Genomic DNA, 27,992 nt, shown 5'->3' with positions numbered 1-27,992 from the left:
GCGTTAATTTAACACAAAGTAAAAAACAAAACACAAAAACACCCATTTAACACACTCAGCACTCAAAATAGTTGTCTGACATTCGCTTTATTGTTAAAACCTATTTTGGTATGTCCCAGCTGCGGTGAACAAGAAGCTAATGCTAACGGTAGTTTTCGAGATTGATTGACATTGTCCTGAAGCCAATCAGCACGCAGAACATAATCGCGGGTTCTCCCTTAGCCAATAAGGACTGTTGTGGCTCTATAGGCCCGGCTACAAGTGTTGCATGTATACTTTTACAGCGTTAATTTAACACAAAGTAAAAAACAAAACACAAAAACACCCATTTAACACACTCAGCACTCAAAATAGTTGTCTGACATTCGCTTTATTGTTAAAACTTATTTTGGTATGTCCCAGCTGCTTGTCATTTTTTATCTTAAATTAGAAGCAAACATATACAGCATCACTTTCCAAAACCATGCAGCGGTGTAAACATGACATCTACTCATAAGTCATACAACTAAAACACTCTGGCGAAGGTTGTCATCAAAAAAGATCTGTGTCACCCTAAATGAGAACGGAGGCATTATGTGACGTAGCCCGAATGTGTTTGTTGTCCGCATAAAGAAGTTAAAAGTAAAAATAAATAAAATGGTACTGGCAACACGCACGTCACAAAATGCATTCCAAAGCATGACAAGTGGTCTTTTTGGACTGTAGAGATGAAAAAAATCGGCGCCATGATACTACTCGACAAATTAAAAGTTGGCTAATAAAACAGTGAAATGAAAGTGACCCTACTTAACCATCTCATTCGTGGAGTGTACAACAAATACGTAGTGAATATAACAAACATTAGTGAACGCATCACCAAAGTCATATTGTACAGTACTGCATTTCTACGACTGCTGCACATATACATGCTGGGGGAAAAAAAGCACTTTAAGATTATTACACCAAGTGATTCAATCCTGAGGATGAAAAAACAACACAAACATTAGTCGCTATATCGTACAATCGCACGTTCAATGCATATGTGCACGGAACGGAAAGAGACCGCGGTCACATGATGCATTAATTTCTAGAATAATACACACTCTGCGGACCAAACCTGACGATGAGTATTGAGGTGCTTAAAGATGTAAATAAGCAAAGACAAAGAGTCTAGGAAATAAAAAAAAAAAGAAAGATAATCAAAGCAGAAGAAGATCCTGCACCACATTGCAACTTAAAACCTTAAATATTGAATTATGTTTTCTGCTCCATCCTTCAAAATGAAGTGAGATAAAAACTGATCTCAGATCTAATCTCTCCTCCCTTTCTGCCCTTTTTATACATAAGTGGGTCATCGCTAAGGCACTGTTGTATACAGTCCTGTAAATAGAAACGTTGATCTGTGCACTAGCATTAGAATCCATCTTTGCAGTATGCATACGGTACACACAAACACACGTAAAAGGTTTGGAAATATAATCCCAATCACCCTATTTTTTTTTTTTTTTTCTACAAACATAAATGTAAATATCCCAAACCCTACATTTGATTCTGTACAGCCTCCGGAAGAATTAATATAACTTGTTTAAAATGATAAGAGTCACTTGGAAGCTTTGTTGTCAAGCTGGAAGAGGTCGAGTATGTCCAACATGGCCTGCCTGATGTTGGCGCCAAAGCGGTGGGAGTCCTGTAACGAAGATATTAATTTTATATAAATTCAACAAAAAAAAAACATTTGTCATTTTAAGAAATAAGAGCTCAATTAAGATCACACAATATGCAAAATAAAAGGTGATAAGGAAAGTAAATAAAAGTGAACACACAGTTTCCGGGCTGGAGTGTTTGCTGGAGATGTGGAAGTTGATCAGGTTTTCCCCAACGATGATGTAAGAGACGCCGTAACCATCATCCGCCACCTAACAGAAGACAAAAATGTACATCAATTTGTAACAGGTCTTCATATTAAATTATTATTCCGCTTTCTTGGCACTGCATGACAACATACGGGTCCAAATCCTCCTCCAGACGACACATATTCAGGGTGTCGGACCAGGTCGAACAGCTCCACCTGCTGAAGAGGTGTCTGACTGGTAGAGAGTCTCCAAGGCTCGGACAGGACCTACAACATAACAGATGGGGTCATCATTGAGTGAAATACAAGAACTGAGCCTACGAGAACTGAGCCAGGTCCTGAAGCGGCAAAACAGCCCAGACCATCACACTACCACCACCATATTTATGTTCTTTTTCTCACATGTGGCGTTACTACTTTAGTATTTTCCCAAAGTAGAGTCTGTTTTGGTTTAAGTTGACTCTTCTGGAATGAATTAATGACACTAATCAAGGCCCCACTGTACTAAAAACTTGCTTTGGTTAGAGTCTGTTTTGGTTTAAGTTGACTCTTCTGGAATTAATTTATGATGCTAATGAAGGCACCACTGTACTAAAAACTTGCCTTGGTTTGAGTCCGTTTTGGTTTAAGTTGACTCTTCTGGAATGAATTAATGATGCTAATCAAGGCACCACTGTACTAAAAACTTGCCTTGGTTAGAGTCTGTTTTGGTTTGAGTTGACTCCACTGGAATTAAATAATGACGCTAATAATGATGCTAATCAAGGCACCACTGTACTAAAAACTTGCTTTGGTTAGAGTCTGTTTTGGTTTAAGTTGACTCTTCTGGAATTAATTTATGATGCTAATGAAGGCACCACTGTACTAAAAACTTGCCTTGGTTTGAGTCCGTTTTGGTTTAAGTTGACTCTTCTGGAATGAATTAATGATGCTAATCAAGGCACCACTGTACTAAAAACTTGCCTTGGTTAGAGTCTGTTTTGGTTTAAGTTGACTCTTCTGGAATTAAAGATGCTAATCAAGGCACCACTGTACTAAAAACTTGCCTTGGTTAGAGTCTGTTTTGGTTTAAGTTGACTCTTCTGGAATGAATTAATGAAACTAATCAAGGCACCAGTGTACTAAAAACTTGCCTTGGTTAGAGTCTGTTTTGGTTTAAGTTGACTCTTCTGGAATGAATTAATGAAACTAATCAAGGCACCAGTGTACTAAAAACTTGCCTTGGTTAGAGTCTGTTTTGGTTTAAGTTGACTCTTCTGGAATGAATTAATGACGCGAATAAAAGGCACCACTGTACTAAAAAACTTGCCTTGGTTAGAGTCTGTTTTGGTTTAAGTTGACTCTTTTGGAATGAATTAATGACACTAATCAAGGCCCCACTGTACTAAAAACTTGCTTTGGTTAGAGTCTGTTTTGGTTTAAGTTGACTCTTCTGGAATGAATTAATGATGCTAAGAAAAGGCACCACTGTACTAAAACTTGCCTTGGTTAGAGTCTGTTTTGGTTTAAGTTGACTCTTCTGGAATTAAAGATGCTAATCAAGGCACCACTGTACTAAAAACTTGCCTTGGTTAGAGTCTGTTTTGGTTCAAGTTGACTCTTCTGTAATTAATTAAGGGTGCTAATCAAGGCACCACTGTACTAAAAACCTGCCTTGGTTAGAGTCTGTTTTGGTTTAAGTTGACTCTTCTGGAATTAAAGATGCTAATCAAGGCACCACTGTACTAAAAACTTGCCTTGGTTAGAGTCTGTTTTGGTTTAAGTTGACTCTTCTGTAATGAATTAATGAAACTAATCAAGGCACCAGTGTACTAAAAACTTGCCTTGGTTAGAGTCTGTTTTGGTTTAAGTTGACTCTTCTGGAATGAATTAATGACGCGAATAAAAGGCACCACTGTACTAAAAAACTTGCCTTGGTTAGAGTCTGTTTTGGTTTAAGTTGACTCTTCTGGAATGAATTAATGACGCTAATAAAAGGCACCACTGTACTAAAAACTTGCCTTGGTTAGAGTTTGTTTTGGTTTAAGTTGACTCTTCTGGAATGAATTAATGATGCTAATCAAGGCACCACTGTACTGACAACTTGCCTTGGTTAGAGTCTGTTTTGGTTCAAGTTGACTCTTCTGTAATTAATTAAGGGTGCTAATCAAGGCACCACTGTACTAAAAACCTGCCTTGGTTAGAGTCTGTTTTGGTTTAAGTTGACTCTTCTGGAATTAAAGATGCTAATCAAGGCACCACTGTACTAAAAACTTGCCTTGGTTAGAGTCTGTTTTGGTTTAAGTTGACTCTTCTGGAATGAATTAATGAAACTAATCAAGGCACCAGTGTACTAAAAACTTGCCTTGGTTAGAGTCTGTTTTGGTTTAAGTTGACTCTTCTGGAATGAATTAATGACGCGAATAAAAGGCACCACTGTACTAAAAAACTTGCCTTGGTTAGAGTCTGTTTTGGTTTAAGTTGACTCTTCTGGAATGAATTAATGACGCTAATAAAAGGCACCACTGTACTAAAAACTTGCCTTGGTTAGAGTTTGTTTTGGTTTAAGTTGACTCTTCTGGAATGAATTAATGATGCTAATCAAGGCACCACTGTACTGACAACTTGCCTTGGTTAGAGTCCGTTTTGGTTTAAGTTGACTCTCCTGGAATGAATTAATGATGCAAATCAAGGCACCACTGTACTAAAAACTTGCCTTGGTTAGAGTCTGTTTTGGTTTAAGTTGACTCTTCTGGAATGAATTAATGATGCAAATCAAGGCACCACTGTACTAAAAACTTGCCTTGGTTAGAGTCTGTTTTGGTTTAAGTTGACTCTTCTGGAATGAATTGATGCTAAGTCCAAATCCAATTTACACAATCATTGGCAGTCCCTACCTCCTTGAGGAAGGCCGAGTCTTCTCCCAGGTACTTGGAAACCACGTAAAGACAGAAGAGGTGGCGATCGATGCCTTTGCCCGTCATAGCCAAGCGGTACATATTTTGATGTTTCTCTGCTGCAAGTTTCAGCAACTTCAGACGTTCTTCTCTCTGACAGGACAACAGAAGACGAACAAGTCTGTTGAAGCAAATCCCATATGCCTCGGCAAAAAAAATGATCTTACAGTCTCATCTTTGATCATGGAATGGACGAAGGTGCAAGTCTCCATGGTGCAAGAGCGGACTGTTTCGGTTCGGCCTTCACGGAACAAACGGGTCATGGAGGCTTCGTAGGTCAGGCAGAACTTTCCTTTGTCCTGTTTGGAGACAAGATCAGTCAACTTCTACAGTGATTACTTCTCATTAAATATTCTAAATGAAGAATAAAAAGAAGAATGAATTTTGGCTTCAATATAAAATTAGAAAAAAAAACATTAGCAAAAATCATTTTATCATCATCATATTGTGACTGCCCTCTGCTGGTATTTTAAGAAACTTATGAGTGACATTACAAAGGGGCTGCAGTCATAAAAATAAAATTTTTGGGAACAAATAATAACAGAATTAACAATAGTAATTCAATTTTTTGTGTATCGGATGTGGCGTTTTAATTTCACTTTGACGGATTTTCCTAAATATATTCATAAATCATGTTATTTCATTGTTGAATAGAGCTTATGAGTTTGCAAAAAATGCATTTTTAAAAATATTATGGGTCTAAACCGAGAATTTTCAATCATAAAAATGACTAAATTAAGAAAAATACAAATATAATACTATAAATATAATATTATATAATACATAATATATATTATGTATTATGCGTATGTAGTATTCTACACTTATAGTTGTCGGTATGTTAATTTAGCGACCTGTTGATGTGGTAGCCTGATGTTCATGTTCTACATTGTGATGTTCATGAACGCATCACGCTGTTCATGTTATTGACGGATAAGGAAAACGCGTTTAACCTCCTTACTAAGGCAGTATTATCATCTTGTAGTACCCTGATGCGTGTTATGCTTGTTCAGTGCTATTTTTCTTACGGTTTATGACTTCATCAGTGATCTCAGAGAATCCATTCTTGAGGCTGTTGTTCCGCTAACGTACATTTCCAATCTGTGCTAGCAGGTCACTAAGATGTATCCTTCCTTATTCGTGCTCCTGTAGCGCAAAATAACTCCCAATGTTGGTCATGGAGAAGTCAACATGATGCCGAACCCCAGATGGACATTCTTGGAGGCACCATCTATCTAATGCCAAGCATCATCTGTCAGCCAGAACGGCCCTGGTCTCTCATTTTGGATTTCCAAGACTGGCATCATTTTGCTTTCCGTTTGGCGCTGTTGCTAGGCAACCGCTTTGAACTGCAGCAGTTTTTCCAGTTAGCTTGGCTTGCTAGCAGCTGTCAGCAACTCGTTTATTTCTAAACGATCTGTACCTCTCTCAGTTCAAGTTGAGGGTGTCGGTAATCTGGTCTGATCTTCTAATGCTACTACAAGAAGTCCCGGAAGCAGAAAAAAAATTAAAAAAACAACTCTCCCCACGCCTGAATATATATAATGTCCTATTTTCTATTATTCCATCTACTATATCAGATAATACAAGTTTAAAGGTGGCTATAGGGGTGCTATTTCATGTCTAGAGGGCTTTAACGGTGTTAATGAGGATGGTTATAAATCGGTTTTCTATGCTCTACTTACAAAAATATGCCGTAAGAAATCCTACTGTGGGGAAATTCACTTACCACTATTTGATCTGGAATTAATTAATCACAATAAAGGAGGGATGACTGAAGAAATGATGGTAAATATAAGTTTCACAAGTACTAAAACTTATTTTTCATAATTTTTCATCACTCAAATTTAATTAGATTCTAGTGTAGAAATGTGTGTCTGGGGGAAAAACAATGCAATAGACTTTTAAAAATATTTTTTTTTTTATTAAATTAAAAAATTTAAGTAAATTAAATTAAAATTTTATTTTAATTTATTTAAATAAAAAAATTAATTAAATTAAAAAAATAAGTAAATTAAATTAAAATTTTATTTTAATTTATTAAAATTTTATTTAATTTATTTTGTTTAGTTTGATGTATTGGCTCATCAACCACGCCTATACAAGTTTGAAAATCAGTAGTTAACAGTACAACTTTCTAATTTTACAACATGTCATTTTCTATACCTCTCCTCCACATCATGCACATTTTATGATAGCTTATTATTGATCAACAGAGATTACATTCATGCAAATGAGCGACAAAGGGGGAACGTACTAACCCTGTAATGAGCCAACTGCAGGGCGATTTGGATAAAGGCATCAGGACTGGTGCGGCACTTCTTGATGAGACCCTTCCCAAAGTCATTGAAAGGGAAAATGTGGCTGTCCACATCGTTAGCGAGAGTCCTGGCAACCGTCAGCGAGCTGTCGATGGCCTCTTGGCACTAAAAACCAAATGCAAAAGATAATACATTAGGCTAAAAAAATATACTGTGAAATTGATTGAATACCTGAGTGTTAAAAGCATGCAATAACTAAGACTGGTGCAGGTAGTCAAAGCAACCAGCAGGGGGAAGCAAAGTTCCATGACACTACAAATATTATTTAGCGTGCTAAATGTGCTAACCTCAGGGGTGATATCCCACTGCAGTCTCTGTGGGGCAGGTAGGTTGGGGTGCCTCTCCCCACAGCAGTGCCCTTCATCAGTATATCCAAGCTTAAATGGATCCATTGAAAGCACGTGCTAAAAAAAAACAAAAAAAAACACATTTAAAAATGTCATTCATCGACTTGTATTTGAACACAACGCTGATGTGAACCAGAATGACACACCTCCCACAGATGACCAATGATTGGAGCATCAGCCCAGGAGTGCTCAGCATTCAGACCCATGGTGCCATTCTTAAAAACGATCAGGTTAAAGGATTTATCAAACCACCTGAGTGAGTAAAGAGAAGAAACCCCCTGGGTGTATCGAGCTGCCTTGCGTAACGGATATATATTTTTTTTTTCCATGCATTTTTTTCCAACCTGTCGTAGCACTTTCCATGGAGTAAGGATTTAGCATAGCGATCCAGGGACTTGACTGGGTTGCTTTCTTCAAACCGCTGCTCGGTGTCGTCGAGCGTCACGAAGAAGGCTGCTTTCTCGATGGCGTCCAGCGATTGCTTGTTCTTGCCACGGCTGAAGTAGGCGTCACGGCTTTTTGCCCATGGGGTCCTGCGCACAGTCGATATATCAACAATGTTGCCAGTCAAGATAAGTAATCTTAATAAGAAACCTTAATTAACTAATTACTCAAACTATTCATTCATTCATTCGTTCGTTATATATCGCTTATACTCACAAGGGCAGGGTACACCCTGGACTGGTGGCCAGCCAATCACAGGGCACATATAGACAAACAACCATTCACACTCACATTCATACCTATGGACAATTTGGAGTCGCTAATTAACCTAGCATGTTTTTGGAATGTGGGAAGAAACCGGAATACGGAAGTATGGAAACTCTACATATAGATGCCCGAGGGGGGAATCGAACCTGAGTCTCCTATCTGAGTGGTAGCGGTAACCACTCGTCCACCATCCAGGCGCCGCGCCGACCATTCATTCATTTTCTACCAGGGTCGCAGGGGTGCTGGAGCCTATCCCAGCTGTCTTCGGGCGAGAGGCATGGGTACACCCTGGACTGGTGGCCAGCCAATCACAGGGCACATATAGACAAACAACCATTCACACTCACATTCATACCTATGGACAATTTGGAGTCGCTAATTAACCTAGCATGTTTTTGGAATGTGGGAGAAAAAAAATGCAAATTCCACAAAGAGATGGCCGAGGGTGGAATTGAACTCTGGTCTCCTTGCTATGAGGCCTGCGCGCTAACCACTCCACCACCATGCAGCCAATATCAAATTTGAATATCAAAATAATCAATATTGATTAATTAATTTTCTACCGCTTATCCTCACGAGGGACGCAGGGGTTGCTGGAGCCTATCCCAGCTGTCTTCGGGCAAGAGGCGGGGTACACCCTGGACTGGTGGCCAGCCAATCACAGGGCACATATAGACAAACAACCATTCACACTCACATTCATACCTATGGACAATTTGGAGTCGCTAATTAACCTTGCATGTTTTTGGAATGTGGGAGGAAACCGGAGTACCCGGAGAAAACCCACGCATGCACGGGGAGAACATGCAAACTCCACATAGAGATGCCTGAGGGGGGGAATCGAACTCGGGTCTTCTAGCTGTGTGGCCTGCGTGCTAACCCAAATACTCAAAATTTCAGACTGTAAGAATCAACATTTTGCACTGTTGGATATTAAGGAGGTTCCAAGTAAAGCTTCCAAATTCAATTTCCCTTATTTTCCAATGTCAATGTCACCACCACTGTATATATGTACAGTAAACCTCGGATATATCGGACTTGGATATATCGGAAATTCGCTCACAACGGACAGATAAAAAAGAAGCGATTTTTCTGTAATGCATTTCCAATAAAAATTCATTGCATATATCGGATTTTTTATAACGGATTTCGCCTATTTCGGACAAAATCTCCAGTCCCGTTCCAATGCATTTCCATGAAATTTCCCTCGCATATATCGGATGGCCGCATCGTGGCGCTCCGATTCGCCGAATCGTGACAGGCCGCTATACGACGTCATTTGCAGCGTTTGCAGCGTTGCCTGCGCGTCCAGGTACATTGGAAACATAGTCAAGGAAGTGCCTTTTTATAACGGATAAAATCCCATTTACACATATACCGGATATAAATCCCATATATGCGTAAAACGGACATTTTCCGGTATACGCATATAACAGATTTCGCTTATATCGGACAAAACCAGTGGGAACAATTGAATCCGATATATCCGAGGTTTACTGTATATATAATATATATTACATGCACTGTCCTCCAGATGCCACCAGCACTCATAAATATGACGAGTGCCTGCAATGCACACACCTATCTCCTGCGGTAAGCGCAGCGAGCCTCTCCTCTCCTGGCATTGGCTCGGACTTGTCAGCCAGGATCCTCTCCATCTGCTGCTCGATCTCCCGCGGCAAGAGCAGCCGTCCGTCGTAAAACATCCACACCTTGAAGAAGCGGCCTTTGTGGTACACCGCTATGTGTTTGCTCTCATTCATGTGCTGAAGGTTGTCTGGAGGAGAAGGACCATGAGTAAGATGGAGAAGGGCGAACAGCATTGTTGTGTGTGTGTTTGTGTATTGTGTATGTATGAAATAAAAATATTTTTGTTTATTCTCATATTGTTGCAGTCCACTTTTTTTTTTCCAAATCCTCAAAAATCTATACTCATCACCTCGTAAATGACAAAAAAAATGATTTGAAATGGCACATCGCTGTATTAGCATATCCACACCATGATGTTAACCGACGTTCCCAGGAAGTTCAGACACAGCATTGGAGCAAGGCACACATCCGGGAAAGGCTGCCAAAATATTTAATGCACTTACTCCAAATTATTAAATTATTTGCAATCCTGTGACTAAGCTCCTCAGGCGGGTGACCTCATGGTTTGGTTATTTTGTGTCATTCCAAAATTATGTACTCTTATACATGTCTATGTAATATTTACAATATTCTTTAAATAAAGATGTAAACATTAACATGTCGCTTAGTCATCATAGGTTAGAGAGGGTAGATTTTTGAGCAAGAAAAAAAATTATGTCAATTATTGCATGACTGCAAACTGACAAAAAGTGAATGAGATCAGGACGATATTAGAATTTAATTACACAGAAGATCCCCGCTTATAAAATTGAAAAAGTAATTGAAACAACTATGAAGATACGTTCAGCTCATTAAACCAAACGCCCACCTCACTCACGGTGCAACCAAAAATAACGAGTATCACAGTTGGGGAAGCGTGCCGCTTGGGCTTCCCAGTACTCCATCGTGGTTTTAACACCACTCGGAATTAATTAATATATGATAGCTGTTTTCCGTGGTTGACTGCGGCCTATTATTAGTTCAAAATATTGATATATTAAACATTGTCAAGTGCAAACATGTTCTCAATGAACTAAAATTATATTAATTAAAAATATAATAAAAACTATATAAATAACTATATAAAAACTATATTAAAAACTATCTCATAACTGGCACAATAAAGATTAGATTAGATTCAACATTATGGTTATTGCTTATGTCACTGGTACAGCGCAACAAAATGCAGTTAGCATAGCAATAATAACAACATAATAATAGTAGTACCAAAAATATAAAAAACATAATAATAACAACAACAAAAACAATAAACATCATTATTATAATAACACATGCTAATGTTGTGGCCAGACTCCCAACTAAAACTCAACTCTAAATCCCTGACATCACTTCCTGTCCACACGTCTGTAAGACATTTATTTATTGAAACACATGTGAGAATGAGTCTTATTTATGTCTTATTTTCTGTTACGATATCAAAAATATTAAATAATATGAGTGTAAAGGTGACTATAGGGGTGCTATTTCATGCCGAGAGGGCTCTAATAAAGGTAAAAATCGTATTTAGAAAGTTATGCTAGGGTTTTGTTTGCTTTAACTATGAAAATCTTCTGTTTAATAAACATCATCATTATAATAACAACACAGGCTAATGTTGTGGCCGGACTCCAACTAAAACTCAACTCTAAATCCCTGACATCACTTCCTGTCCACACGTCCGTAAGACATTTCTTAAAACACATGCGAGGATGAGTCTTATTTATGTCTTATTTTCTGTTATGATATCGAATATATTAAATAATATGAGTGTAAAGGTGACTATAGGGGTGCTATTTCATGCCAGGGGGGCTCTAATAATGGTAAAAAAAATCGTATTTAGAAAGTCATGCTAGGGTTTTGTATGCTTTAACTATGAAAATCTTCTGTTTAATAAACATCATCATTATAATAACAACACAGGCTAATGCTGTGGCCGGACTCCAACTAAAACTCAACTCTAAATCCCTGACATCACTTCCTGTCCACACGTCCGTAAGACATTTATTTATTGAAACACATGTGAGAATGAGTCTTATTTATGTCTTATTTTCTGTTATGATATCAAAAAAATTAAATAATACGAGTGTAAAGGTGACTATAGGGGTGCTATTTCATGCCGAGAGGGCTCTAATAATGGTAAAAATCGTATTTAGAAAGTTATGCTAGGGTTTTGTATGCTTTAACTATGAAAATCTTCTGTTTATTATTACTGAATCCGACTTTGCGGACATTCACTTATTTCTGTCAGGTCTGGAACCGATTAAGCAAATAAACAAAGGATTGCTGTATTTTAAAAAAATTTTTTTTTGCATGTATATCACTGTGCATGAGGTAGGCGTTTGGATAATAATAATAATAATAATAATAATAATAATAATAATAATAATAATAATAATAATAATAATAATAATAATAATAATAATAATAATAATAATAATAATAATAATAATAATAATAATAATAATAATAATCCCATGCTGGTTTGTGGGAGTAAATATCAAACTGATTTACTGAAAATACAGAGCACCACCAAATTACATCTTAATTATGGAAATTAAAAGCACGGAATGGGCAGATGTTCTCCACAAATTTAAAAAAAAAAAATCTGCAAATTTGTGTTGTCACACATACATATGCGGGGATCCACTGCATAATCATGTGGATGGCAAGAGCTTCATAAAAGTTCTTATTTTTACATAATTTCCTATATTTGGCATTCATTCATGAATGTGAATGTTCAACATGTGAAATGATAAGGAGGATGAGACGTTGAAGGTGATCTAATATGCGATGGAAGGGACTATGTGACTAAAAAAAGGCCTCTTGAACATGCAGGAAAAGTGGATGGAAAATAAAAGATTGATTGATTCAAAACTTGTTTTGAACAGCACGGAGCATAATCAAGACAAACAATATTTTTGGGTGTGTTCAAATGCAAAAACAAAAATGTATATTGTCTTGGTGATGCTTTCAGTGTCCCAACAAGAACCAGAGAAACCAGAGAATGCTTACATTTGGAACAACCCCTCCAAACAGGAAGTAGCAGACATGCAGATTATACTTTGCCTGCTCCGTTATCAAACCTCCAGCTATAATGTTGATGGAGGTGACCATCTACTATCTACTGAAGAAGAAGAATGCCGATACAACCTTTAGCCACGTTAATGGCATTTTCTGGTTTTGAGTGCCGAGGCAGTCCTAAGTGAACTGCTTTTACTTTTAGTTTAGTAAAATTGTGCATATTAGAGCATGCATTAATAGTCCGTATTATGAAGCATGATGTTAGTACCGCTATGATTACACAAGGACATCATCTCAGTTGTGCCCCCTCTTAATATCCATAATTGGCCTGATACTTCTTTAAGTGTTCAGGTCTCGGGGTGGCGATTGTAAAGATGATACACTTTCCAGCCACTTTATTAGGTACAGCTACAGTATTCAATTCCTCGTTAGAGCTAGCTAGAGAGAGAAAGAGAGAGCTAGCTAGAGATAGAGAGAGAAAGAGAGAGCTAGCTAGAGAGAGAGAGAGAGAGAGAGAGCTAGCTAGAGAGAGAGAGAGAGAGAGAGAGAGCTAGCTAGAGAGAGAGAGAGCTAGAGAGAGAGAGAGAGAGAGAGAGAGCTAGAGAGAGAGAGAGAGCTAGCTAGAGAGAGCGAGAGAGAGCTAGCTAGAGAGAGAGAGCGAGAGAGAGCTAGCTAGAGAGAGAGAGAGCTAGCTAGAGAGAGAGAGAGAGAGAGAGAGAGAGCTAGCTAGAGAGAGAGAGAGAGAGAGAGAGCTAGCTAGAGAGAGAGAGAGAGAGAGAGCTAGCTAGAGAGAGAGAGAGCTAGAGAGAGAGAGAGAGAGAGAGAGAGCTAGAGAGAGAGAGAGAGAGAGCTAGCTAGAGAGAGCGAGAGAGAGCTAGCTAGAGAGAGAGAGCGAGAGAGAGCTAGCTAGAGAGAGAGAGCGAGAGAGAGCTAGCTAGAGAGAGAGAGAGCTAGCTAGAGAGAGAGAGAGAGAGAGAGAGAGAGCTAGCTAGAGAGAGAGAGAGAGAGAGAGCTAGCTAGCTAGAGAGGGAGAGAGAGAGAGAGCTAGCTAGAGAGAGAGGGAGAGAGAGAGAGAGCTAGCTAGAGAGAGAGGGAGAGAGAGAGAGAGCTAGCTAGAGAGAGAGAGAGAGAGAGAGCTAGCTACAGAGAGAGAGAGAGAGAGAGAGCGAGCTAGAGAGAGAGAGAGAGAGAGAGAGAGAGCGAGCTAGAGAGAGAGAGAGAGAGAGAGAGCGAGCTAGCTAGAGAGAGAGAGAGAGAGCTAGCTACAGAGAGAGAGAGAGAGAGAGAGCGAGCTAGAGAGAGAGAGAGAGAGAGAGAGAGCGAGCTAGAGAGAGAGAGAGAGAGAGAGAGAGAGCGAGCTAGCTAGAGAGAGAGAGAGAGAGCTAGCTAGAGAGCTAGCTAGAGAGAGAGAGAGAAAGAGAGAGCTAGCTAGAGAGAGAGAGAGAAAGAGAGAGCTAGCTAGAGAGAGAGAGAGAAAGAGAGAGATAGCTAAAGAGAGAGAGAGAGAGAGAGATAGCTAAAGAGAGAGAGAGAGAGAGAGAGAGAGAGAGAGAGAGAGAGAGAGAGAGAGAGAGAGAGAGAGAGAGAGAGAGAGAGAGAGCTACAGGTACAGCTACAGTATTCAATTCCTCGTTATTACCAACACCGAATTTGCACCGATTCCAAAAAGCCAAACGACTCAGTTTACATGAATATAACATAACATATTCATATGCGCACATCTGAACTATACAGCGATGACTTCACTGTACTCAATCCGGCAAAGAACTGCGGTATTTTATGGCAAAACAAACCAAAAACAGCTTTATTGAGTACTTTCAAAAGTACTCCACGCTTAGAAACCGTTGCTTTTGCATGAGAATTGCTGCAAGCTCGCTGTCATTGTAGGCACTCAACAGTACCCCCCCCCCCCCCCCCCCCCCCCCCACTTCCACGTACCGGGACAAAAAGGCTGAATGGGTGACAGGAGGGTTCACTCGTTCTGTAGAACCAATGTACAAAGACACACGGACCCTCTTGTCACCTAGCCAGTGTGGTACGGAGACAGGAGGAAAACAAACACGTATATACATTAGGGTGCATCAAAAAAAACACTATTATTGAATTTTGATATGGCTGGGTTGTACTAAAAATGTTCCAATATATGTAAAAACAATATATTTTTCCGATACATGATGATTATTTAGGGGTGCCACCATACGTCTGTTTTTGTGGAATAAAGTGGTGAACAGTTCAATGGTCGCCATGGAGATTTGAGGTCAGCAAAGACTGCAGCTCAAGAACTCTGAGGTGATCTTTATGTTTTTTTTGGTATTTATACTCCTATTACATATTACTAGCAAATTTGCGGTTTTGTAATTTGAATGATTTGTAGTCATATTTATAGGTATTTAGTGCTCATTGCCTCTACTGTAGATAACATTAGCTAGATAGCTAGAGAGAGAGAGAGAAAGAGAGATAGCTAGAGAGAGAGAGAGAGAGAGAGAGAGAGAGAGAGAGAGAGAGAGAGAGAGAGAGAGCTAGCTAGAGAGAGAGAGAGAGCGAGAGATAGCTAGAGAGAGAGAGAAAGAGAGAGAGAAAGAGAGAGAGATAGAGAAAGAGAGATAGCTAGAGAGAGAGTGAGATAGCTAGAGAGAGAGCGAGAGATAGCTTGAGAGAGAGCGAGAGAGAGCTAGAGAGAGCGAGAGAAAGAGAGCGAGAGACAGATAGCTAGAGAGATAGCGAGAGAGATAGCGAGAGAGATAGCTAGAAAGAGAGAGATAGCTAGAGAGAGAGAGAGATAGCTAGAGAGAGAGAGAGAGAGAGATAGCAAGAGAGAGATAGCTAGAGAGAGATAGCTAGAGAGAGAGAGAGAGAGAGAGAGAGAGAGAGAGATAGCTAGAGAGCGAGAGAGAGAGAGCGAGAGAGAGAGAGCAAGAGAGAGAGAGCAAGAGAGAGAGAGCTAGAGAGAGAGAGCAAGAGAGAGAGAGCAAGAGAGAGAGAGCGAGATAGCTAGCGAGAGAGCGAGAGCTAGCGAGAGAGAGAGAGAGAGAGAGAGAGAGAGAGAGCTAGCGAGAGCTAGCGAGAGAGAGCGAGAGAGGGCGAGAGAGGGCGAGAGCTAGCGAGAGAGAGAGCGAGAGCTAGCTAGCGAGAGAGAGACAGAGCGAGAGAGAGCGAGAGATAGCTAGCGCGAGAGAGAGATAGCTAGCGCGAGAGAGAGCTAGCTAGCGCGAGAGAGAGATAGCTAGCTAGCGAGAGAGAGCTAGCTAGCGCGAGAGAGAGCTAGCTAGCTAGCGAGAGAGAGAGAGAGCTAGCTAGCGCAAGTGAGAGAGAGAGAGAGAGAGAGAGAGAGAGAGATAGCTAGATAGCTAGCTAGCTAGCTAGATAGCCAGATGTAGCTTTTTGGCAATTGCACATTTTCCGAAAATTTCCAAAAGTTTATGTGTAAGGTGGCACCCCTAAATCTCAATGGATTTCCTCAAAACTTTGCAAAAGACATTTTTATGTTCATTAGAAAAAAATGGAATGCCAGCCAAATTGATATTATGAATTTAAAATTTCCCATTCAAATTTGATGCACCCGAGTATACATGCACGCCAATTTATCAGGGTCGGCAAAATTAATGACTTTTTAAAAAATTATTCAATTAAGCGATGCAACATGGTGAAGTATAAACAATTATATTGCACTACAGAACCGATGTTGTAACCCAATGTAAAACAGTACAATGGGTTTCACACCAAAACTAATAAAGTGACTGAATGTATGTCCGACTCCCAATTCCCACTTTAGCTCATACTTAGTAAATACCATGCCACCCCAGCATTGTCAGCCTTGCAGATCTCACAGCTGCACCCACCGCGGACGTAACTCACATGCAAATTACTCACCACACGTGCAAAAAAGAGCAAATACACGAGTATTTTACGATTTCTATTCTTTCCAATTCAGACAAAATGTCCCAAGGAGAAGTACAGTGGTAATAGTGTGGAGGACACAACGCTGCTCAGGACTCTACCTGTGTCTACACCTGGGACACGACTGGTGTTGAACATACGCTCATATTGGGAGGAACACATGGGAATTGTGTTTAGGAGCATGAGCTGAAAAGCAAGAAGGGGGAGAGTCAAACAAATAGAGATGACATTCTAAAATCATCATAATCCAAAAATAAGGCAGCAGACACGCACACCTACAGCGGCAGAAGAATGGATGAGATGGAAAGGAAATGATGAGGATTGGTTGGAAAAGCAGCAGGAGGAACGTCATAGAGCTGCCGGGGGGGGGTCGGATTTAAACGGGGTCCAGAAACCAGAGGCCTGCCCATCTTTCGATGCCAGCAGCTAAGCCCGTACATGAAATTTGAAATTTGTTCAATTAATCTCCATAGTTCTACAAGAGCCAATCATACGTTGGATTGTTCCGGGGCTTTGATGCTGACATAGAGTCAAGGAGTCAGGGTTTCCAACGGCTGTTGCCATAGTGATGACATGGATCACAGGGAAGGGAATGAGTCAGAGGGCACAGCAGAGGTGTGTCCCCATCTTACCTGTCTCCAAACCAGGGATGCGGGTAGTGTTAAACATCCGCTCCCACTGAGCCGAGCACAGAGGAACCTTGTTTGCCAGCAAGTATATCTAACGCAGCGTCCGACATAGCGAAAAGGACAAGACAGTAAAACAGAGACAACTGAATGTGAGTGTGTAACATTGCAAGCCCATGCATGGGAATTTGTACAAAATTCATACAGTCGGTTGAAATCTGTGAAAGGTTGACAAAACGTACTGTAGAAAAGGTGACAAGATTTGATGAGGATACTGGAAAATTTGCACTAAAACAAACATGCGGGTTTGGCGAAAGGAAAAGGGGCGATAGGAGTGAATGGAGCCATCTCAGCAGAGTCGTTACAATTCACTCTTTCAACAGCATTCTAGAACCAATAGGAGAAATTCACAAAAACATGAATTATCTCGCTTAGCGAAATTAGCAATGCAATTCCAGCCGGATGTGAGCGAGTGTTGTGCAAGTGAAAACACACACATTGATTTGACTATTGAATCACTGATAATTAAGCAAAGCGGCGCACTGACGTGAACTAATTTAGTCGATACTACATTACGGAATATTTGTTGATTGAACAAAAGCGCGTCCGTACTCACCGGTTTGATCTGGGCTCGGTCCAGCTTTCTTCTGTAGAGCATGATGGCATGAATGGCGTTACCTGCTCTGGCAGCTTGAATGGACGTGGGAAACACATACAGGAAGTCCTGCGGGGGAGAATATTGTTAATTAATTAATATTATTAATATATATATATATATAATATTTATTATAATATATTAATATTTAAATGATTTTGTACCTTTTTAGTAGGGTTGCCAAAAACGGCACGTTAATGGTTCTGTGGTTTAAATGTTCTGTTAATACATACATAATAATATAGTTTAAGGTTTAATAATATTTTAGGCTTTATTTAATTTTTTTTTAATTAAAAAATACACTGGAATACAATTATACAAAATACAATTTTTATTTATTTTTTTTAAATAAAAAATAAAAATTAAAAAAAATAAATACCTTAAGCTATATTAGGAAAGCAGGAAGTGAACAAATGTTACTGATTGTAAAAGTACCAGATGGAGGGGTAGGATTTAATAAGCTTTGCTTCTTCCTACTCCTTTTGGACATGTGGAATTGTGAACTGATTATGGAATTATGGGATGCATTCAATTGTAATCTGATGCATGTTCAAATTAAATAAAACTATTACCATAATATATATATGACATATACTGCATAATCCTGCACTGTTGTTTCTTTCTCTCAGTAAAATATAGTAAACATTTGCATTTTAGACATAGTATGACGTGGTGATTAATCATGATTAATACTGTGATTAATTACTGTGATTAATCTATTTATGTATTTGTTCATTTGACACCGTTTTTTTTTTTTTCCAAGAAAGTGATTATTGATCTATGGACCATTTTCTGCCATGAATAGTAATCGTCGGACTAGTATTGGTAACGGCCGATATCGGGATAGGCATTTCCTACCATGGCATAGTAGTTGCTGTTAACCATGATGGGCCCTCGACCTCGAAGGTAAATATACTCTTCCCACCAGTCACTGACCTGCATGGTGAAGAGCAGAAAAAAAAACATTATAGATATGTAATATTACAAAAGGAACAATTCTATCTTACTCACGTAATTTGATGTCCACCACGACTTCAGTGTGAGATACCACTGCAGTCTTGGCCCCAGATTCTTCTCAAAGTCCTTTGTGAGTCCCTTCATTCTTTCATACTTTTCATCATCCATAAGTGGGCGGACCGACTCCAGGTACTGCAAGAATAAAGCATTCGTTGTCCCAATACGTACAGTACAGTGTAGAGTAGATCTACAGTAAACCTCGGATATATCGAACTCGGATATATCGGAAATTCGCTCACAACGGACAGATAAAAAAGAACCCATTTTTCTGTAATGCATTTCCAATAAAAATTCATTGCAAATATCGGATTTTTTATAACGGATTTCGCCTATTTCGGACAAAATCTCCAGTCCCGTTCCAATGCATTTCCATTAAATTTCCCTCGCATATATCGGATGGCCGCATCGTGGCGCTCCGATTCGCCGAATGGTGACAGGCCGCTATACGACGTCATTTGCAGCGTTTGCAGCGTTGCCTGCGCGTCCAGGTACATTGGAAACATAGTCAAGGAAGTGCCTTTTTATAACGGATAAAATCCGATTTACGCATATACCAGATATAAATCCGATATATGCGTAAAACGGACATTTTCCTGTATACGCATATAACGGATTTCGCTTATATCGGACAAAACCAGTGGGAACAATTGAATCCGATATATCAAGGTTTACTGTAGTAGATCCAATAACTAGGGTAGAATTCTGGAAAGTAAACAAAGCCCCATGAGGTTAGCAGGACCTACCCTCCTGCAGGTATCCTTAACAGATGGAACAGGCAGTCGTGGCAAGGAGTTCTGGAAACTATAAAGCATCGGTTTCCTTCCGGAGAAGACCTTCACTAACAACTGGACAAACAGAAAAGATGTTTGGTATCAGACAATCTCATGGATGATCGCATCGATTGTTCTCTGTTTGAGCGACATCACAAATAAGTATTAATAAGATGTATCATCCATTAGATCGATATCAAGTGATATCGGGTTGCCGCGACGATCCGCGTCTCACCATCCATAGTCGCGTGGACCAAGAGACGGATCCGTGGCGTGCATACATCCATCCGTGCCATGACAACAAGCTCTTGAGGACATTTCTCATGATCATGATTATGGTCACCCATAGACCCGTGCCCACCAGGACTCCACCCATGATCTTCTGAGTGTCTGTAGACATGTATTTGCTGCAGATAAACAAAAAGACACAAAAGGTGATGTAGACCAGAGTCTTCGATGGTTGCCCACTATCAGACAACAACGATGGAAAATCGTTTTTTTTAACGTAAGTGCCCTGTTATGATTTCAATGAATGTGGAGATGTTATGTAACATTTGTTAACAGATGATGTCACAGAGATGCTGCCGATGCAAAGTTAAACAAGTCACACTCGATAACCTGATTATATGCATGCAAGTCATTGTTTACCTTGACTGGGGCGGCAATCATTACAGGAGTAATGATTAACTTATTCACTACCAGACATTTTTTCAAGTGACATCCCCTTCAAAGACGGCCATTTTAGAGGATTTTGACTGATCTTTCAAGGCACATAGAATATTGCGTTCTAGATACTCGTTCATTCATTCTCTACCGGTTATCCTCACAAGGGTCACGGGGGTGCTGGAGCCTATCCCAGCTGTCTTCAGGCGAGAAGCGGGGTACACGGTGGACTGGTGGCCAGCCAATCACAGGGCACATATAGTCAAACAACCATTCACACTCACATTCATACCTATGGACAATTTGGAGTCGTTAATTAACCTAGCATGTTTTTGGAATGTGGGAGGAAACCAGAGTACATGGAAACTCCACACAGAGATGGCCAAGGGTGGAATTGAACGCTGGTCTCCTAGCTATAAGGCCTGCGCGCTAACCACCCCTCCATCGTGCAGCCAATATCAAATTTGACTATCAAAATAATCAATATTCATTCATTTTCTACCGCTTATCCTCACGAGGGTCGCAGGGGTTGCTGGAGCCTATCCCAGCTGTCTTCAGGCGAGAGGCGGTGTAAACCCTGGACTAGTCGCCAGCCAATCACAGCGCACATATAGACAAACAACCATTCACACTCACATTCATATCTATGGACAATTTGGAGTCGCTAATTAACCTAGCATGTTTTTGGAATGTGGGAGAAAACCAGAGTACCCAGAGAAAACCCACAATGCACGGGAAGAACATGCAAACTCCACACAGAGATGGCCGAGAGTGGAATCGAACTCGGGTCTCCTAGCTGTGAGGTCTGCGCGTTAACCACTTGTCCACCGTGCAGCCTGTTCTATATACTCATTCATTTTCTACCGCTTTTTCCTCACGAGGGTCGCGGGGGTGCTGGAGCCTATCCCAGCTGTCTTCAGGCGAGAGGCGGGGTACACCCTGGACGAGTCGCCAGCCAATCACAGGGCACATATAGACAAACAACCATTCACACTCACATTCATACCTATGGACAATTTGGAGTCGCTAATTAACCTAGCATGTTTTTGGAATGTGGGAGGAAACCGGAGTACTCGGAGAAAACCCACAATGCATGGGAAGAACATGCAAACTCCGAGGGTGGAATCGAACTTGGGTCTCCTAGCTGTGAGGTCTGCGCGTTAACCACTCGACGACCGTGCAGCCTGTTCTATATACTGTATACACCAAAATAAAGGTTAATATTATGGATTAAAACTGCACCGAACATGAGCTCTTTTAATGTGCACTTGCATCATCACCTCTTCTAGTCTGTCTCAAACACAAAAACAATGTAAACGACGTATAAATACATATTTGGTGTTGGGTGTTTCGGGTTGAAATAAATCTAAATCTGTCTTTGGTAGCCATTAGTTAACTGTGAAGGTTTTTTAGGGGATCTTGATGGTACCAAAGTGTCTTACCTAATAGGTATGTGTTGTCCCAGTTTAGAAACCAAGCCAAGAGACGGATCCAACTGTTTGTATTTATTGTACGACATGTAAGACACGACCACGACCATGAAGCCAGCAGGGCTGCCGGGGTACACACCAGTCATAACCCCATTCTGTGGAAGGTTAGACAGGACAAAGAAGGTCACAGGGACCCGATCAAAGTGTTAGAATAGTGTATCACATGGTGAAGACAATGTTATCAGGTCATTATGTTTGAGTGACTCATGGACTGGCATGAAGTGGCAGGCATGTTGTTTGCGAGAGGGTGACTTTCAAACGGGAGTGTTAATGTACACCAGTGATTTTCAACCTTTTTTGAGCCATGGCACGTTTTTTTTTTTTTACATTGGAAAAATGTTGTGGCACACCACTAACCAAAAATGTTCCAAAATGTCACCACGACCTCACACGTGCATCAAGTCGTTTTTACATCACCACTTTTTCTCTTTCCGAATGACCTTTCGGGAAACAATGGTATCCATGGAAAGGAATATTCCAATCTCTTGTCTACATGCGCCGTGAAAATCAACCAGAGTAGATATCAATAGGGCATGCCCAGTAAAACGTAAACATCAACATCACGTGATATCAGCTTCCTTGAGTTTTTCTTTCACTTGTTGGAATAACTCCGTATTGCCAGTTTTTCTGTCCGTCCAGTCTTGAAATTTAGTTTGAATCAAAAACAAACTTTGCTTCGTCCAGTGCCGATTGCTGGCCTCCATTTTTAAAAGTGAACAACGTCTGGATCTGCGTGTTACGTCATATCTGAGCATGCGCTGAAAGAACGCACCCGGGATCAATTTAAACAGGAAAAGATCAAATTCAATCTTGCTAATATTTTATAATTAAACTCAGGACATGTTTTATATAGATATATATTGTCTTTTTTAATAAAACTAGACTTGTGAATAAAGTATAGAAGGGTTTAGATTCTGTTTCACAGATGGCGCTAATGCACACGAAAGCTGCTTGCCGACCGCCAATAAACAACAGAAGAAGAAAAACACCACAAAGAAGAACGCAGTCTGACAACTTTCCGTTTGAGCCTCAATCGGATTGGTTAAAGCAGGGGTCTCAAACACGCGGTCACTAGTTTGAGGCCCCCGCCTTGATATGAAAGTTTAATGTTAGTGCGGCCCGCGCAAGTTTGATATGGATGCTGTATGGTATCATGTACCCAGAAAAAATTATTACGTTTGATTCATGTTCATGTTAAAGGTTAAATAACTGTTAATAGTTATCCTCCCTATCCGTGTGGAAGTGGTAAGTTTTTGGCTATTTACGTTTGAAGGAAATAACTTGAAGGCTACCGTTTAGGTCGCTAGCTCTCTAGTTTGCGAGTTAGCATGTGTCTCAAGACCCTGCAGTTGCGCAATATGTTGTAAATAAAAAGAGTATAAATGTGACTATAGTCGTGTTTTGTCATGTCTACAGGGCTCTAATAATGCTTTGTTCATTTTAATCTGAAAAAAATCATTTGTCTACCCACCAACTATATGTGGTTTCTTAGGTTTTTATTATTTGCTGTTTTATTATTATTATTATTATATTTATTTATTACTGATTGATTCTTGATTTGTTTATTTATTTTTCATCTTATTTTGTGTGCAGAAAAATAAAAATGAAGATATTTGAGAACAGTGGAATGTTTTATCAGAGCTTTTATTGTAGAAAATCGGAACCAAAGCACTGAAAAAGTTTGTATATTTTTCTGTAATAAAAATAAATGCGTTTTTTTTGGGGTTTTTTTTAAAACCTGATGCGGCCCAGCCTTGCCCAGACCCTAGCTCCAGTGGCCCCCAGGTAAATGGAGTTTGAGACCCCTGGGGTTAAAGGAATATTCCATCCCTGTTCAATTCTTTCCGTTTGAGCAAATAAATCAAATGCAATTGGAAATATTTGGGTCCATATATTCATGGCTATTGACATAATATTTGCAAATGATGATTAATAAATGTTTATTATAAAATGTGATATTGGATAACACTAGTGTGCCGTGTCACAGTGGTTGAAAATCACTGACCCCCATAGGAAAGAATCTCAGCATCTATTAAGCAATTGCTTAAAAAAAGAGCTTTTATGATGCATTTTATTTACTTCACATCAGCCAGGACAAGACATGATACGTCTTAGTTGATGATAATAAGCGATGAAAGGATTTCAATCATCTCAGATGGACCCAACAAGGTTACAAGGTTCAACTTAGCCCCCCCCCCCGTTTCAAAGACAACAGCTCTCACCTTGAAGCGAATGAACCTTTTCTTCCACGAGTGAAGACCAGAGAGGTAGATTTGGCGCAGAGCCTCGTGGCACAGTTGCAGGTCGATGCCGTCTGGAGTGACGGTGAACTGAAAGGCCACCGCCTGGTGAGCTTCTGCCATGGTGGCTGTGGCTTGCGTACTGGAAGACATAGCAGTATATTACAGTATCTGTACAGTACAACCGGTATTTGTGTTGCTTCTTCCTTTAAACGTTCCTTTATTTAAACTAATAGTGACTGGCTATTCAAACAAAAATGAAGTTGAAGCAGACATGACGGTAAGAATAATTAGTATTTTGTACCATGGATTGCTCTAAAACCATTAATACTGTATTCCAGTCATGTTTTCGATAAATTAATCCTAACTAATAAAATTAAAATTAAACTGTCGTGGGGAAAAGTAACATTTCTTATATTTGCCGTTGAATAGCCTGAAGAAACTCAGGGCTGTGTGTTTAAACAGTGGTCTCCTCGATCACTAAAACATCACATGAAGAAACGTTCTCGGTACAACAGGTTCCCGCAAGCCGAAGCCAAAGTAAGAACCACAATTCCTTGGAAAACCGGTTAGGTGAGTGCGTCATCCGTTTTCAATATGGATTTCATTTGTGAAAACAAGACATTAAAGCTAATGTATCTTCAGCATTTATTTCATGTGAAAATAACATTTAAAAAATTGTAGTAATTACTACTCTTGCAGCCGTCCACAAACTGCAATATTTTTGTCCGTATGCACATTTTGGGTTTCTGTTCATTTCACCAATGATTGCATTACTAAATTAATTACACAAATAACACAAACAGAATAGCAAACCACAGTAATTGAATAGAAATAGTACTCAAAAGTAAAAGACAGGTTGTGTCCACTCAAACAGCAGTTCTGCAGGAGGTGGGTCGATACAAACATCGATATTACCGATACCACGAGCATACTTTCTAGTTCTCCTGTTAATTTTTGTATGATTGTTTTTGTTGTGTTGTTCATATTTCTACAATATTCTATATCTGTATATTGTTAACAATGTTATTGGACACAGGGAGGCGTCGGGCCCAAAATACAAAAAGATATTTTTCCTTTTTGTTTACTTATTTTGCACTTTTGACATTTTCTACCGCTTATCCTCACGAGGGTACACCCTGGACAGGTGGCCAGCCAATCACAGGGCACATATAGACAAACAACCATTCACACTCACATTCATACCTATGGACAATTTGGAGTCGCCAATTAACCTAGCATGTTTTTGGAATGTGGGAGGAAACCGGAGTACCCGGAGAAGACCCACAATGCACAGGAAGAACATGCAAACTCCACACAGAGATGGCCGAGGGTGGAATCGAACTCGGGTCTCCTAGCTGTGACGTCTGTGTTAACCACTCGCCGCCGTGCAGCCTGTTCTATATACTGTATACACCAAAATAAAGGTTAATATTATGGATTAAAACTGCACCGAACATGAGCTATTTTAATGTGCACTTGCATCATCACCTCTTCTAGCCTGTCTCAAGCACAAAAACAATGTAAGAGACGTATAAATACATATTTGGTGTCGGGCGTTCAGGTTGAAACAAATCTAAATGTGTCTTTGGTAGGAGGAAACCGGAGTACCCGGAGAAAACCCACAATGCACGGGGAGAACATGGAATCGAACTCCAGTCTCCTAGCTGTGTGGCCTGCACGCTAACCACTTGATCACCGTGCAGCCAAGTAACACGCAAACTCCATACAGAGATGGTGGGATTGAACTCGGGTCTCCTAGCTGTTAGGTCTGCGCGCTAACCACTCGACCACCGCGCAGCCCTCGATATAATCATTAAAAAGTAAAATCAAGTGTGTTTTTCCTTGTTTTCGGCATGAATTCCTGTCATTTTATACCTTTTATTTGGTCATTCCCATTTCCTGTCTGCTTGGTGTCACTTCCTTGCAATTTTTGTATAATATGGAGAACAAATAAATAAAAAGGATTGATAATAAACACACAGGATAGCTGCATATGAAGACAGGATATTTTAATTCTACTCTGATGAGGCTGAACATGCATCTTTGAGGATCCCTTATTGGCAGTCACCTACCCACCTACTTAAAATAATAATGATAAATTATCATTTATTGATTTATTGGTGCTGTACAGCCTGAACTTGATACTGACACCAGTGAAATGCAATAAAATGGGTCAAATTGTATTGTTGTATTAAAAGTATTAAATGCACATGTTTTCTTAGACAAAAAGACAACATCCCATCCCAACAATTATTCACTTGTATTTAAATATTGTCCCTATATTTACTTTGTATTAAATCGGTATCAATAATACAAGAATTGGCGCGTTATCTTGCCGATACCAAATCATCCAGTATCGCCCTTCTCTACTCTAAAGCCCGCCCCTCCCCCAAGCATCACATGACCAACCCTCCTCTGCGGAAACTGGGGGAAAGGTCGCCGCGCGTTGCCGCTTGTAGGCATGGAGAACTAGGAACTAAAGACCTAGCAAAACAAGCTAGCTTTAAACCTCCAATGTACCGACGAGCCTTTCCCGTTGCGTTTGCATCGACAAATAATTGTTGTGTTTTGGTCAATAAGATTCTATCGCCGTGATGAAAGGGAATTAATTATGTCAGTTAACGCCGCTACTGCAATCTTTAACATAACGTTTTGTTTTTACGTGGATCACAGATCTCCTGAATCGCCGTGCCGTCATGACATGGCACCGTTTCAAATCCACCCACAAAAAACGTGGTAGCAACACGAAACATGTGTCATACATGTGTCAAATGTATGGCAGCCCCCAAACCACGTGGTGTGCCAGAAACTGGGTCACTAATGTGCACCCCCCCCTTTGGAAAATAAGCAATATTATGTTATAGTCATCGCAGATATACGTCATATCCTGTATGTGCTGCTACACAGGTGACCCTTTTTTCCTGACCTTCAGCATCAGGTGACATTTTAATAACATAATGCATTTATTTATTACGTTCCATTTGCACTACAGATCACTATAATGCAAAGAAATAGGCAACAATATCGTTCACTAATGTGTCCAAGTGGTGTCCAGCTAGCAGGTAAATGACAATGAATGACCTTTATTTGCACTATTACCTACATAGGCGTTGCTAGGAAGACATCTTAACTAGTGACAGCGCGTAAGCCACTAATGTAATCAATATATGTTTCAATACAACTAATAAACACAATAAATTAAGTTGACATATTCAATCGGCAACAGCTTGCACTCCGGCTCTGACTTCTACGTCTCTCAAAATCATTATTAGCAAGCATTCCGACAAAAGCGAAAGTTACCATCTTTTTCTACGGCTCTTAAACGTCACACATTTGAACACCGTTGCATATTTTACAATCGCTTTCACACAAAAACAATCCAGGCTACGCCGCCACATTTTTTTAACTGAATCCATTTGTGTTTGTGTCCGTCGCAGCCATATTTAATGAGCTGCTTCGTAAAACTGCAGTGCAAGTCAAGCTAGGCAAGATATACGCGAAGGCGACGGCGGAACGGCGTTTTACTCACCAGACGTTCCTATGAATATGAGGAGTTCTGTGGAGGACTTTAGTTTTCGCTCCTGAATGTGACACAGTTGTGTCGCTGCTGTGTGTGTCCTGCTCACGTTACACGAGCTACATGAATGGAGCAAAAGCTTGTGTATGCCGTCTGTTTCTTTTGCTACGTCACGTTTCTATCGGGCGGGACAGCTCCCCCCAGAGGATTGATGTGGTATTGCAGAAAAAGAGTGAGGTGACGTCAGGATTCTCCTTGGTCGAAGGGCAGAGGTGTCCAAACTTTTTCCACCAGGGGTGGCATTCAGAAAAATTAAAG

At 40.1% G+C, this 27,992-nt stretch overlaps 1 protein-coding gene across 2 annotated transcripts; it reads right to left on the bottom strand.

The window, feature by feature from the left end:
* Positions 1 to 103: 103 nt before the first annotated feature.
* On the bottom strand, positions 104 to 27,852 carry LOC131131610 (carnitine O-palmitoyltransferase 1, liver isoform-like). 2 transcript variants are annotated; one of them, XM_058076457.1, is made up of 19 exons: positions 27,687 to 27,852; positions 24,137 to 24,296; positions 21,867 to 22,009; positions 19,997 to 20,168; positions 19,735 to 19,836; positions 18,986 to 19,123; positions 18,833 to 18,910; positions 17,936 to 18,043; positions 17,326 to 17,413; positions 9,728 to 9,923; positions 7,780 to 7,968; positions 7,582 to 7,687; positions 7,376 to 7,492; positions 7,029 to 7,193; positions 4,935 to 5,066; positions 4,708 to 4,860; positions 1,985 to 2,098; positions 1,803 to 1,895; positions 104 to 1,666 (listed from the first exon to the last, which is right to left on the bottom strand). In XM_058076457.1, exons 2-19 carry the CDS (start codon positions 24,275 to 24,277, stop codon positions 1,580 to 1,582), a joined length of 2,322 nt encoding a protein of 773 aa, XP_057932440.1. In that variant the 5' UTR covers positions 24,278 to 24,296; positions 27,687 to 27,852; the 3' UTR covers positions 104 to 1,579. The 2 variants fall into 2 exon arrangements, with proteins under 2 accessions (XP_057932440.1, XP_057932441.1); XM_058076458.1 differs by lacking the exon at positions 17,326 to 17,413 and adding an exon at positions 16,795 to 16,879 and having other exon boundaries at positions 109 to 1,666.
* Positions 27,853 to 27,992: the final 140 nt, after the last annotated feature.

The sequence above is a fragment of the Doryrhamphus excisus genome, chromosome 6 (assembly GCF_030265055.1).
Source record: "Doryrhamphus excisus isolate RoL2022-K1 chromosome 6, RoL_Dexc_1.0, whole genome shotgun sequence".
Classification (NCBI taxonomy): Eukaryota; Metazoa; Chordata; class Actinopteri; order Syngnathiformes; family Syngnathidae; genus Doryrhamphus; species Doryrhamphus excisus.
This window is presented reverse-complemented; position numbering and strand designations above follow the sequence as displayed.

Bases quoted from the DNA above. Each gene is read 5' to 3' on its own strand.
- LOC131131610 (XM_058076457.1), bottom strand. From the start codon at position 24,277: ATGGCAGAAGCTCACCAGGCGGTGGCCTTTCAGTTCACCGTCACTCCA. The intron at 7,969-9,727 runs GTGTGTGCATTG...GACTGTGCGCAG, and splicing joins GCGCTTACCGCAGGAGATAG to GACCCCATGGGCAAAAAGCC. The intron at 7,194-7,375 runs GTTAGCACATTT...TTTGGTTTTTAG, and splicing joins AGTGGGATATCACCCCTGAG to TGCCAAGAGGCCATCGACAG.